Source organism: Podarcis gaigeae (genome assembly GCF_964106915.1).
Source record: "Podarcis gaigeae genome assembly, chromosome: 10".
NCBI lineage: Eukaryota > Metazoa > Chordata > Lepidosauria > Squamata > Lacertidae > Podarcis > Podarcis gaigeae.
The window spans coordinates 19,824,940-19,839,021 of record NC_139686.1 but is presented as its reverse complement, the minus strand read 5'-3'; the positions used below and the strand labels follow the sequence as shown (position 1 = coordinate 19,839,021).

Below are 14,082 nucleotides of genomic sequence, written 5' to 3'. Positions count from 1 at the left end.
AGCCTAACCTAGCTCACAAAGGTTGTTATGAGGATAAAATGAGTGGGGGACAGAATTATGTATGTTGCTTTAGAGTCTTTGGGTTTAGATGCTTGATAAATAAACTGACTCCATTGCAAAGCAGAGTGTTTGACACACATAAGGCTGAAATGAGCATTGTATCTGTGCTGTTAGATCAGCAGTGGTTCATTCACACACTTATAGGTCATTGCTTGATATTGCAGTCTTTTAAGTTAAGAAGATTCATATGTGGACCAGATCACATTTGGTATGATTATAACATTTAGTTATGCTTGGATCATCTGCAATATACATTCAGGGGCTTTGAAATATAGAGGGAGCAAAGGCTGCCATATTTTGCTGCCTGATTTGAGAAATGAAATAAAATGGGGTGATTTTGGTTGTGTTTATACTAAAAGTAATTAAGCTTGTCCTTTTCTCTTTTCAGTGTCAGAACTTGGGGAAGCTAACTACTGTTCAGATAGGTCATGACAACTCAGGACTGTTAGCCAAATGGCTGGTGGATTGTGTCATGGTCAGGAATGAAATCACAGGGCACACTTACAAGTAAGTCTGGAAGAGTGAAGGAAAACATTATATTAAAGGCAAGCAAGGCTAAACTCCTCTATCTTATTTAAAGTTGAGATGCTAAATATATGAATACGATCACTTTCACTTACTGCTTTGCGGATACATGTCTACTCAAAAGTACAGTAAGTCCCATTGAATTCTATGGGGCTTACTCCCAGGTAAGTGGGTATAAGACTGCAGTCTTAATCATACTTGCAAATTAGTTCGCAAGTTTTTTTAATGTGGGATTACCCTAGCCCTACAGTGACCCCATTCATATGAACTGATGCAACAAGAAATCCCAAAACTTGTGGTTTAACTGTACGTTAGAGCTTGTGTGGTTATACCTTTCTGACTAGAACACTGAAGCCAGTTCCAACTCCATTTTGTGATTTTGTGACCCCTTAGGTTTCCATGTGGAAGATGGTTGGGGAAGGGTGTTGATGATGGTAGCCTGGAGAGGATTCTCATAGGAGAGTTGCTTTCAACAGCATCGGATGAGGATCTCGGGAAGCAGTGCCGAACCCCACCTCAACAGAAATCCCCAACGACAGCTCGGAGATTGAGTATCACTTCTCTCACCGGGAAAAATACAAGTAAGACATAACTTCTTGCGATAACACCATCAATGATGACATTTTTAACAATTCCCTTTTATCATTTGAACCTTCGAATCTCTTGAGACTGAATTCTGCCCTCCTTTCTCCCCCCCCCCCCCCGCTCCTTTTTTCTGCAGAACCCAATGCAGGACAGATCCAGGAGGGGATCGGGGAGGCTGTGAACAATATTGTGAAGCATTTCCACAAACCTGAAAAAGAGGTACCTTCTCAAACAATTGCAATTATTTGCAAAGGGGATGTTAGCAAACCTCTTCTACTGGCTGCTGGGGTGACAAGAGGGTTATGTGGAAGAGGCGCAGGATCTTGATCAAATTATAACATTACGAAATTTCTGGATTCAGATTCATCATTGTGGCAAGCTTTGGAGTTCATCACCTAGCTGCTCATTGTTTGTTATGTGATCCTGCTCTTGAAGCAGACATTCAGCAACTACCATTACCACCCCACTCTTTTTTTATAAATGTGTTCAGAGTTTCCTGGTGGAAAGCATGAAATTAAGATGGTATCTGTCTTTCAAGCAGTTCAGGACCACATTGTTTTTGCCCACAATATTTGCAGTGGATGCAAAGGATTTCTGAATCCATTCAAAGTTTAAAAAACAGGCCAACTAGCTTACAGAAAAGGAAAAGCAGAATTTAACAACCCCAGCATTTGACATGATGTTCAGATATTTGTTCCCATGTGAGTAAATGGGATGTAGACTTCATAAAGCAACTTTTGCAGCACAGAGATGAACAGGCAGTGACCTGGCCATAGCTCACTGCTGTAGCAAATCTCTACCCAACTCTAGATCCTTCTTTCTCAATTAGAAGAACATGCAAGTAGCTCCTGCAACAAAACGTTGGAAGTGTGGATTGCATCTGCTCACTGTTTTCATTCATGCCTTCCTCCATATCTCTGGGCAGATCAACACCACATGTTTAAAACACATCCAGTGCACTTTAAAACCCCATGACTTCCCCCAAGGAATCCTGGGAACTGTAGTTTGTAAAGAGTATTGGAAATTGTAGGTCTCGGGGGGGACGGACTACAGCTTCCCCCACTTTTTGGGAGAAGTTGTGGGCTTTAAATGGGTACTGAATTCACTTTAAATGTTTGGTGTAGATCAGTCCTGTATTCCATCCCCTCTATCTGCCCCCAGCAAACCCACCCAGTTAGCATCTTGTGGTCACTGAGCACACTCAGTCCTTACTGGGCTATTTGATATCCCAGCACCCCTCCTCTGATGCTTTGTAAAGAGGGGTGTTTTTTGTGTACTTCTGCAAATTCAAGGTTCCCCCAAGTCCACTGACATCTCTCTCCTGTGATTGGATGGTGTATTTTTGGCTAAATAGGGACCAGTACTCACAATACTGAGGTTATTATTAGTATATATGAGGAATAAAGAATCTGGGGCAATGCCAATTGTTCTTGGCTGCCATTAACTTCTTAGCCCTTGCGCACCAGAGTAAATCTTGCAAGTATCCGGAAAGGGAGCTGCATCAGCAACAACGCTCTCCCTCACCCTGGTATCTACTGGCTCCAAAACTGACTCATGAAATGCAGCTTTTGCAGTTCATAAGTTCCCCATCTCTGAACCCAGATCACATTTCCGCCTAAGGTGCAGACATGGAAAACCAAGTTGCACTCATCATAACAAGTCTTGAAAGCTGATTAAAAAGCATCCATAGCTAAGGGGGGGGGGGGTCAGAAGTAGCTTGTGTTGGTATGCCAGTGTTCACAACCATTATTTCTCTTTCTGTAGAGGGGAAGCCTCACTGTTCTCTTATGTGGAGAAAATGGTCTGGTTGCAGCACTGGAGCAGGTCTTCCACCATGGTTTCAAGTCTGCTCGCATCTTCCATAAGAATGTCTTCATCTGGGACTTCATAGGTAATTGGCACATTCAGTTCAATTAGGGTTTATGGGCCCAATTTCCTGAAGTCCACAAGTTTGGACTTCATGTCATTCTGGTGAAATTGAATGCCGCCCATCTCTAACTGGTGGCTACTCGCTGAGAGAACCATTCGGCCAGCCCTACTGTTAGACCATTGGACAATGTGGAGTAGTCCACCTTGGTCAACAAGTGGGGGAGCTACTTACAGACTAGCAAACTGGCAATTACTTTGTTTTGCTTTTAAAGTAAAAAAACAGCTCAGAAAGAGGGGGAAAGTCTTATACCATCTCTTGCCTTATTCTCACATTGCTTTCATAGTGTGGGTCATGCTTCTTGATGGACAGGTATCTTGCCACACTGGTAAGATTTTAAATGGGGAAGGGAAATGGCACACATCGTTGACTTGGCTACTTCCCACACCACAGCTGCCACTCCATGAAATTCACAAAGACATTCCATATGCAATGAAAATTGGATTTTTCTAGGCAGGTCCATATCTTCCTTTGTTTGAACAGGCCTGTATTTGCCAAGTGACCCTTAACTTGCAAGACAGTGTAAAGCAACAGAATGTGCAAAATGCCTTCAAGGCAGTCATTACCTCTGAATTCATGGATACTGTGTGTTAATGTGTTAGGAATGCACTCTGAGGCAATAAATTAGCTGTGATTCTGGAACTGCCTAGGCCAAATTGTCACTCAGGAAATCACTTCAGGCATAATGACAAAATGGTTACTTTAACTGTTCCTCATATAATAGTAATTTCAAAGTCCTAATTGCCATGAATCTGTGGCTTCTAAACGCTTAGTTACTGAAGAAGTTGTGCAATCACACTCAACTTGCACAACTGATTCAGAATTATTTTTCATGGTGCAGGTTTTGGATCAAGCTGGGTGTACTTAAAAGTTTAATACTTTTTTTTTTTAGCACAAATACAGCCCTGCCTCTAGTTACATAGTTTCAGTGCTATGTGTTATTTGCACTTGTGAATCCTAGCTTCTGAAGGGTGTCACTCAACAAAATGGCAGGTTGAAAGGGCTGAGAGATTATTTGCATTTTACATTCAGTGAGCTTTTGTTCTCTCTCTCTCTCTCTCTCTCTCTCTCTCTCTCTCTCTCTCCCCCCCCCCCCCCCCATCATCCACCTTCAGAAAAGGCAGTTGCCTACTTTGAGACTACTGACCAGCTTGGGGACAATGAAGAGGATGTTCTTCTTCAAAAATCCTCCTGCAAAACATTTTGCCACTATGTAAATGCCATCAATACGGCACCACGGAACATAGGAAAGGACGGCAAATTCCAAATTCTTGTTTGCCTTGGAACTCGGTACGTATGTCATTTGCTCACAAATGTCTTCTAAGATGCAAAAGTCTCCAAAGCTGTTCTCTTCCTTAGCAACACTCTGAGGTCATGTAGACCATTTCCAGCCCCTCAAAATGGGCAACTGAGACTGAATGTGGCTTGCCCAAAATCACGGTGGCATCATTAAAAGCTGGCTTTTGGAGCCAGGATTTTCCCAGTAATACCTCTAATATTTTTGACTGGAATCTATTTTTAAGCTCCTCCTCTGTATACATTTGTTAGATCTCTTTTGAGTTCTTTAGTCTGGATATTTGAGCAGATTTCTGGCAGCTACCGGAAGCTGCTATAGCACTTACTGTAAACTAGCTTGTCATCTTCAGCAATTTTGCCTTTTATATGATGTGCACAGATTATTAGGAAATGTATGTTAATTGACAACCATCTCTATCAGTCCGTACAACAGACACATTATTTTATTTTATTTATTAAATTTATACTGCCTATCATCCAAGAATCACAGAGCAATTTACAGTCTATGTCTCAGGGGCTTCTGATTCATCCAAAGGTACCCACCCAGTTCACAAAAGATGCTGGTCTCTCTTGTTGCCAGCTTCAGCCACTTTGCATGAGCAAGATAGAGTCCTCAACAAACAGTTTCATTACACTGGGAGAATCAGCAGTTAAACACTCTGATTTCTTGGAGAGGAGTCTTTCTGACACTGACACAAATAACTTGTTCCTTGCTTCTCCGTGGCATTTGATTTCTTTTTGAAACAGGCCATCTGTTTTGAGGCAACAATAATGCAAGTGAAATGGGTCTGCAACTCAACAATTGAGCCCTTCAGATCCCATCCATTGTTTGGCCACATTCAATGTAATTTTCAGAGGCTGAATCAAACATCAAATATTATCCTCTGATTTGGAAAAAATGTGCAAGTGCTCTTAACAGCAGCTGCTGCATGATTACTTTCAGTTTTGCTTTTCTGCTCTTCTTTCCTCATGATCTCTTTTCTAGCCCGATGTTTTCAGGTGCTCCTTTTGGGAACTCTTAGCGCAAGTTTGGGGGACCTGTGGCCTTTCAGATGCTTCTGGACTCCAGCTCCCATAATCCTGTATTCCTGGCTGTTCTGAGACTGATGGGAGCTGCAATCCAACAACTGAAAGGCCACACCTTCGCCTTCCGGTCTTAGTGGGATAGGATACAATGATTTTAAATGCTTCTTGAAAAAGATTCCTGCATTGTAAGGAATTGAACTTTGGTTGGTTCCTTCCAACTCTACAATTCCATGATTCTGTGATTCACTGATATTACCCTGTAGCTTCCAACAAAACCAACATTCTGCAAGTAATTACCTAGCAAAGCATCTTTAAAAGTACCGCTGCTCTCATCTGTGTTGGTTGCTGTAACCCTGGTTTAATATGCCAGTGTGCTGTGAAAGCATCCTTTGGCTTCTCAAGTTAAACTTTTTGGGAGATACCAACAAGGCTTGCTTTTCACCTTGCACAAAGACTTGAGAGGTTGGGGAAAGTGCCTGAATAGTGGTTTGCAATGGAGATGTAAGCTTACCATGGTTAATGAAAACGGTTGTTGGAAGCACTGCATCAAACCATGGCTTTGGGCCCTGTTTGGCTGCCCATCTGTAATAATGGTTGAGGGATTTGCAGTGGAAGAAAGGAAGGAAACCCTTAATTAAATGTTATGTCTGCATAAAGTATATGGATGTACCATAAATTGGTTGATGATACAATTTCTTCTGCAGGGATCACTTCATCCCGCAGTGGATTCCCTTACTGGCGGAGTGCCCAGCCATCACTCGGATGTACGAAGAGAACGCTCTCCTGCGTGACCGCATGATGGTGAATTCTCTCATCAGAGTCCTACAGACTTTGCAGGACTTCAGCATTGTCTTGGAAGGGTCACTCGTCAAAGGGGTGGATGTGTAGTATATGGCTTTGCAGACCCGCTCTGCCTCTCTCTTCTCCCAGGCAAATGTTGAATTTGGGAGAGGATGGATCTGTTAAAATGCAAATGCTGCTGGTATTGCCCCACTGTGTGTTTCAAAAAACAGCTTGTTGATAGGTGAGAGTAGGGGTTGTGGGCAGATTCTTTGCTTGTGTAGTTTCCTTACTGGTCTGCCCCAAAGCCGCAAACAAGCTACGCTGCAGTATTGTAGTTTTCAAACCAGAGGTTTAGTATAAAATAGAGTATTTTCGTGTGTTCAATGTGTGTAAATAGGCTACCTTACTTCATAAATATTACCAATATGGAACTTTTCTTAGAATCAGTGTTTTTGGGGTTGGGGGAGGGAAGGAAATGTAGCCTAAAACAACTTTATAGGGTTGGGTGAAGGAGGGAAGCATTTCTTGCAAGTATGGGAAAAAGCCACTCCATCTGTAAATATTGTACAAACGTAGTGCGGGGGGCTTTTTTGCATATTGCAGAGGAACAACTGAAGACTCTCTGGGGTAGCCACTGCTGTATTCTTCTTGTGAATGTATATTGTTTGCTCTGTTCCCTGTATGTGTCGGGGGGTCTCGTTATTCCGTTTAGATCCAAACCTTTGTTTGTGTGTATCCAATAAGCTGTGAATCATAGGATTCTGGATCCCCTCCCTGACTTTCGTCAGTCAGTGCAAGTGGTGCAAAGGAAAGTCTTCACACTGGACATGAGAAGTTCTTGAGCTTTGAACAGGGATCCACTGGATTACAAAAAGAGGAGAAAAGCTGTACTAGAGCGTTGAGTGGTTAACTGGCCTTTCAGCTCTCTCTCTCCCTCTCTCTCTCTCTCCCTCTCTCTCTCTCTCCTTTCCCCTCACTCCCCATTTGGAGTTTGGAGTTCTGTTGCAACGCCTGCTTCAGGAGACATATTTGAAAGGGGAGAGGAAGGCATTCTCTTATCACAAACATTTTCTGCATGATTGTTTTGGAAGGTTTAAAATGTCAGCAGCCTCCCTGCCCTGCAACTGTCTTACTCCAATGGGAGGCTGCTTATAACCTTTTAATGCTACAACTCTTCCCATGTAAACAGAAAGGGTCCGTATATAGCAAGGTGCTCTAGGCAAGACAACCAGGATGTGTGGAGTAGCCATGTAGAAATAACCTCCCATGCAGTTAGGTAAAGGCTCCCCTAAGGGATGATGCTTACATTGCCTTAGTGGTCCGGTAGCTACTTCAGCATTTCTCCTTTCCATGGCACTCGGGTAACAGAGGAAGCCAGTAGCTGCATGGGAGGGCTTGGCAATGGTACCAGCGTAGCCCTACCTGGGAGCAATGGTGGCACAGGGAAGTAGCTGCATGTCGGCTCCTCCGGTGTGAACTCAGCATTGCTATGATGCCACAGTGGCATGTGAAAGCATCCCACTGGAACAGCGGTTTGCGCACCTCGTAATGTAAGGCATCCCTTGGTTTTGTGCAGAGGCAACAGATACCCAAATCTAGAGGCTATCCTGACAAGTGGATAGATGCAATATTTTGAGAAGCAAAACAAGTTGCTTTAAGCAGACCAATTTAAGTAATATTCTGCAAAAATTAGTACTGGATAGTGAGGCAGCACAGATAGCAGATGTATTGTATAATATTCTATTCCCCCACCCTCAACTGAGAGAGTCCAAGAGAGAGGGCCCCTTAAGGCTGAAGCAAGTGGAAAACCCAGAAAGCAAAATGCACTGTTTTTGGGAAAGAAACCAGCCAAGAGAATAGTGTGCAAAGCCTCTATTTATTTCATTTAACAGATATCTTCCTAAGTAGTACGCTAACAGGGAATTCTCTTAGGGCATGCTGTTAAGGGTGAGACAGTATGTTCAGTGACAAACACAGGGCTCCCAACGCTGGGGTTTGCCATCAGTGTGCAAAGTGGCAGAGGGAGAGGGGCATTTGCAAGGGAGAAATGGCAGAGAGTTGCTTCTATTAGAAACTTGCATCCTGCACACAAATCGAGGAAAAATGGCAGGGAAGGGATTTGTGGGAGAACATGGTGGATGGAAGAACTGCTGCCCATTTGTACTTCAGCAGCAGCCCTGACTTTGAGAACCCTGTATTTTGATGTGCAATGTGTCTTTCCACCCTTTTTCTGGTAATGATATCTGGGACCTCCAAAGGCCCTTTACCTGTGAATTTGTTATCCAAAAAAAGAGCAGAAAGCTGGGAATGTTAACCATAAACCATAAGAAGATTCTGAGCCAACAAGTGGCTTGCACGCATCAAGATATTTCACCAATACCTCTGCTCTTTTGAAAAATTAGGTGGCACCTTTGGCCACAACTTTTGCTGAAATAGCACATGAATCCCAATGCATGAAATTTGCCCTGGCAACATGACTATGAAACATGAATGCATTTGAAAATATTCACCAAAATTTCAGAGCACATATTTGGGGGTGGGGAGAAATTTCCAGATAATCCTTCTCAAGCAAAACCAGCTTCCTTTTTACCCCAGCCATGTATTTACCTCACCAAGTAACCCCAGTCCGATGTTGATGGAAGACATGTTCCTGCAATCTCGGACATGATTTTAAATATTTCCAGAGCTGTTTTGTGGAATAACATGCAACCCCATTAAAAACTGGATAAGTTATTTGATCTTTCATTCCTTTTCATTTACTCTGCTCTAGTTAGAAGAGAAATGGTTATTGCATTGAAAATCCAAGTATGTACAGTTACTAGATATATTTGATCCTTCCTCGTTTTCCTGTAATTTCCAGATAGCCAATACAATTTGGCCTTCACTGCTGTTTTTCTCAAGAAACAAATGGTGGATTGTTTGTAGTTTTATCTATATTTTGCCTCTTGATATTTCTGAAAAATTCCTTTGTACTAGAGCTAAGAAGACTGAGCTAAGAAAAATGAGGATCTGGTACAGAACCGAACAGGAGAATAAAGGAATTGTCCAGATATCAATGTGCTTTGCTTTTACATGTCTCAAAACTGGCCCCTGTCGTGGAAGAAGTCCCACGTCTTGTTTTACTAAATGACAGTAAATGAAAAGCAATGCGTTACTTGGATGGCTGCATTCATTCCAGAAGAATCTGAGTCAAATTGGAGACCTGGATTCCTTTAACTGACTACTATCTCCCCCTGCATCTACTGGTTTTCTGTACTATCCCCTTTCTGCTTTGACATTTATTTCATGACATGGGGAAAATAACCATTGATGCAGATAAAGAGAGACACCCGATAAAAGGTTTTTTTGCCTGAAATTCACAGCGGGTTTCTATCCCCCTCTAACATGTGGCTCTGGACGTCTTGCTTCACAATATAATTTATTTCTGTAAAGCATTTCATGGGAACTGGTGTGAAAGGGACACTCTGGGTGTCGAGTTTCCTTTTAGGCAATAAAGCACTGTATAAATGTGTAGTATTATAACAACCTTAAGGTATTTCTGAAGCATGAGATTGATCTCTGGTAGATTAATTCTATTTGACATCTTCAGGAGTGCAGTTCTTCCGTTACATTTGTTTTATTCCTGTTGTGTGCAACTTTTTCTTGTTTAAGAAACAATTTTGATCACTTGAAACAGGTTCCCCACCCCTCTTGCAGTTTTCAGAAACTGTTCCAGTTTCTTTAAAAGAGTGAGGAAGACTTTAGTAGTCGTGGTTCTCTGGAATTTAATGTACCTTTTAAACATCAGTATTAATGAGCTTTTGTTGATTTTGAGAAACCCAACTTTTTAAGGCAACTAAGGCTTTCTGGTAACTTACCAAGTAAACATTCTGTGTTGAAGAACAGCGGCTCTCAAAGCACTGTACGTTCTTTATAGCATTGCTAAGCTAACATAGTAAGAACATTTGAAGCTATGAAGTAGAATTGCAAAGTAGATCAATAATGTAACACAGTTTATGGGTCTTTGAGGCAAACCAGAACTTGGTTGTCTCAGAGCAGAGGAAACCCCACCACTTCATCTTTCTAATTAACACTTTAGCAGCCCATTTACTTGGAGGTAAATGCCATTATTTTTTAACTGGGATTGATCTCTGAGTAAAGATGTTTGGGATGGGGCTGTTAGCAGCTTTTTCTGTTTAGAGCAAGTTTTAAGAGGTGGTGCAGTTTCATAATTAACATTGATTTTCCTCTTCCCAATCAAGTGAAGGTGCATTTCTCACAAGGAAACGTCGTCGTATGTTACACTTGAAATGTATAAATATACCTGACAGAGTTTATTAAAGAACTTCTTCCGCCCCCACCCTTAAATATCTTCAGAATATGTTGCTGTTTTATCTTCACGTTATTCATAAATTAATCAGGACTGGATAATGTTCAGGAAGTGAATATCAGTAAAAGTATTGTTATTTCAAGCACTTTAGCATACATATCACAAACTGACGTGGGTGTTTTTTTTCCAGGGTTTGGATTACTATTAAATGCAGCTTTTCTTGCAACGGTATTTACAAATAAAACTGAGAACAACAATGTGTCATGTGATGCTTCATTGGGGGGGTTGTTTGGCTGTTTCCGTTTATATATTGATTATGTATTTTGTGTTTTTATATTGTAATTTTATCTTGTGAACCACCTTGAGACCTGCGGGTATAGGATGCTATGGAAATTATTATTATTATTATTATTATTATTATTATTATTATTATTATTATATTTTATTTTAATTAAGGCCAATAAAATTAAAAAAAACTTTGTAGAATTTAATAGGCTGAACTGTGGAGCTATAGCATCAACACTATTTTTAGGGATTGGGGTGTGTTGTCAATATTTGTTTTTCTCGTTTAGGCCCATTAAGTTCATTTTCTACTGTCCAGAGTCTCAAAGATGTGTTCTCCCAAGTCCATATTCCTAGCATCTTTGCAGTCCTGTCACAGCGACATCTACGCTGGCTTTGTCATGTACACAAAGTGGAAGATGCCAGCATATGAAACAATAGGCAGGTATATTTAGAGGGTGGGGTGGGGGTCAGTGGCGTAGCGTGGGGGGTGCAAGGGGGGCCGGCCGCACCGGGCGCAACTTCTGGGGGGGGGCGCGCTTGCTGCCTCCGGAGTCGCCGAGAAGCCGCTGCCTGCCATGCCGCCCTGGCTGCTTCAGCCGCGTCCGACAGCCGGCTCGAGGCTCCTTCCGGCCGGGTCTCCCGACGGGGCGCTGCGGGCGGAGGCTCTGGCGCCAAGCGCCACGCCGCCCAGGCTCGGGTCGCTGTCTGGATGCGCGCAGCCCGCCAAACGCGCCACCGGCGGCGAATAAAGCGCCCAGCCGGAGCCACCTGCGCTCTAGTGCCTGCGCGCCAAGACCGCCCACCCGCCCCGACGGGGCCCACCCCCCCGCGCCGGAGGCCGGCCGACGCACTGGCCCCAGAGGCGCCCCCTCCCCGCGCCAGAAAGAAGCCGCGTTGGGGCTAGCCGGGCCGGGGAGGGAGACCGAGAAGGCTGCGCCGCGACGCCCAAAGACGCGCGTCTTGGCGCAAAGGGGCCCGCGACACCCAGACGCGGAAGGGACCCTCTCCCCCTGACCCGCCACTGAACTGCAATTCCCAGCTCCCTTGGCAAATCACAGTCCCCAATCCCCAAGATGCTTTATTTGAGGCAGGGGTCCTTTAATTGCAAAAACAACACCACGGAGGGCAGTAGTCACCACGGAGTTTGCCCCAGAGTAGAGCCGTCAGTATTAATGACCATGGTTAGGGGGTAGGGGGCGCAAGTTACTTGCCTTGCCCCGGGTTAGGGGGCGCAAATTACCTGCCTTGCCCCGGGTGCTGACAACCCACGCTACGCCGCTGGTGGGGGTTTAAAATGGCAAATGCAGACAATCCATTTGGGCATGAATAGAGACAGTAATTTCCTTCCCATTACTGTTGTTAATTGACATAGTGCAAGTTTGGTTGTGTTGTTACCAATTACTACTTTTGTGAAGTAGTCTGCACCAGACCAAAGTGGAAAACGTTGCAGAAGTAATACCAGCTGAACAAAAGGCGTCTTGTACCTTAGCTTTGCTATTACTTCTCACTTTGAATTTTATTTGCAAGTCTTTAGGGTTGGCACTCTTGTAATATTTGACTGGTTGATTGACCAAAAGACTGCCTAATATTTAAACACAGTCTTACTATTGTCAAATTTTCCATTAAGCTGATGATGCTTGTGGAATTGGTCTGCTACCTACTAAAGTGCAATTGCCTTTAAAAAGTGGCGTTTAGATTTTAATGGTTGCATTAAATTTGCTTTTTCTGCTCAAATTTCATTTTTTTAAACATAATTTAACTAGGCTGAACGCCATGTCCCAGAATAAAAGCCAACAGGAAAATCTCTGCAGTTAATGTTCACAGTTTATGTAAACCCCACTTATCCATGTTATAGTTACAATAATACCGTAGTTTTCTGTAACTAGCATGCATTCCAAACCTGTCTGTCAGGGACTGCCAACCTTTTTGGACCAGTGGGCACGTTTGGAAATGTGAGAGACTGCAATCCTTTACGTCTACTCAGAAGTATACTGCATTCATTGGGATTTACTCCTTACCTCTTGCCCACAAGTCTCCTTGTCCTTGCCTTCCAAAGTAATCACACTTTCCCCACCCACTTACTTAACATGATGGCTGTGATAAACTAACCAGGTTGACTTCTTCCACCACCGAAACACAACAGCAATTCTTGGTAGTGGACAGGAAAATACTTGTTGGAAAGATTTAATTGTTGTTGGAAATGGACCCCTGAGGATCATCTAGTCCAATCCCCTGCAATGCAGAAGTATGCAGCTGTCCCATACAAGGATTGAACTCAATACGTTGGCATTATCAGCACCACCCTCTAACCAACTGAGTTGTTAAAGGAAACGCACACTTTAGAAGCACAAGTGATGATAAAGCATCAACCATCTCAGTTTATTTGGTATGACTTCAGTCCTAGATAGTTTTGGTAGAATTAGAAGTCCATGTGCGACGCTTTTGATGGCCAGACTGGGCAGGTAGTTCTTTGTGCCCCAAGGGGCTTTTAAACTCCTGTTTGGCAAACATGTTTCACAAATGTACCTGCTGCAGAACAGGTGAAGCGACTGTATGATGCTAGTAGACAGGAGACTTGAACTAGCTAGCTAGCTAGACCTTTAACACATTTAGAAATGGTTTCTCCTTGATATTACAATTAAGAGACAGTGAATCAGGACTGGGTGACCGATGTCACAGACTGGCAGCTATTGATTAGATATCCAAAATCTGTGCTCCAACACTACTTGCCTACATGCACAATTATGTATTTTATTACATTTGCATCCTGCCTTTGCTCCAAGGAGCTCAAGATGACACATGGTCTGCCCCTTGTCCCCTATGCAGTAGGCTGGTCCGAGGGATTGACTTATCCCAATTTCATCCAGCGAGCTCCAGCGGGCTGAGCCGGGATCCGAACCTGGAATCTCAGGTCCCAACACTTTAGCCGCCACGCCACACCTAAGTGAGAAGGCTGGGAGCCTGTGACATGAAACGAAGGCAAAATGGACCTCATCATTGACTGAATGGGAGGCTACAGGAGAATCAGTGATGGCCGGTGTGTATCCGGGAGGAAATCCTACACAGGAAGCGTTGGTGCTCTCACATTCCAAACCTCGAAGCCTCTCATTTGTGCATGAAGAATAGAAAATGGGCTCAGAAAGGGAAGCGAGCTCATTCATTCATTGCTCTTTATTCATAGATTTATGTCCTTTTAACCGAAGAAAATCCTGAATGGGCAGCGAGAGTATGAGCGACTGCGGCAAGAGACGTTCCTTCCTTAGCTTCGCTTAGAATCTCCCTCCCG

At 43.3% G+C, this 14,082-nt stretch overlaps 1 protein-coding gene across 9 annotated transcripts in view; it reads left to right on the top strand.

Moving 5' to 3' along the window:
• DENND5B (DENN domain containing 5B) overlaps window positions 1-10,768 on the top strand; it is a 96,675-nt gene extending 85,907 nt beyond the window's left edge. For all 9 annotated transcript variants that reach the window (XM_083699859.1, XM_083699856.1, XM_083699857.1 and 6 more), the window contains 6 exons: window positions 449-567; window positions 979-1,166; window positions 1,307-1,389; window positions 2,935-3,061; window positions 4,213-4,387; window positions 6,124-10,768. In XM_083699859.1, coding sequence (XP_083555985.1) covers window positions 449-567; window positions 979-1,166; window positions 1,307-1,389; window positions 2,935-3,061; window positions 4,213-4,387; window positions 6,124-6,307 — 876 coding nt within the window. In that variant the 3' untranslated portion in view covers window positions 6,308-10,768. The remainder of the gene's footprint in view (window positions 1-448; window positions 568-978; window positions 1,167-1,306; window positions 1,390-2,934; window positions 3,062-4,212; window positions 4,388-6,123) is intronic.
• Window positions 10,769-14,082: the final 3,314 nt, after the last annotated feature.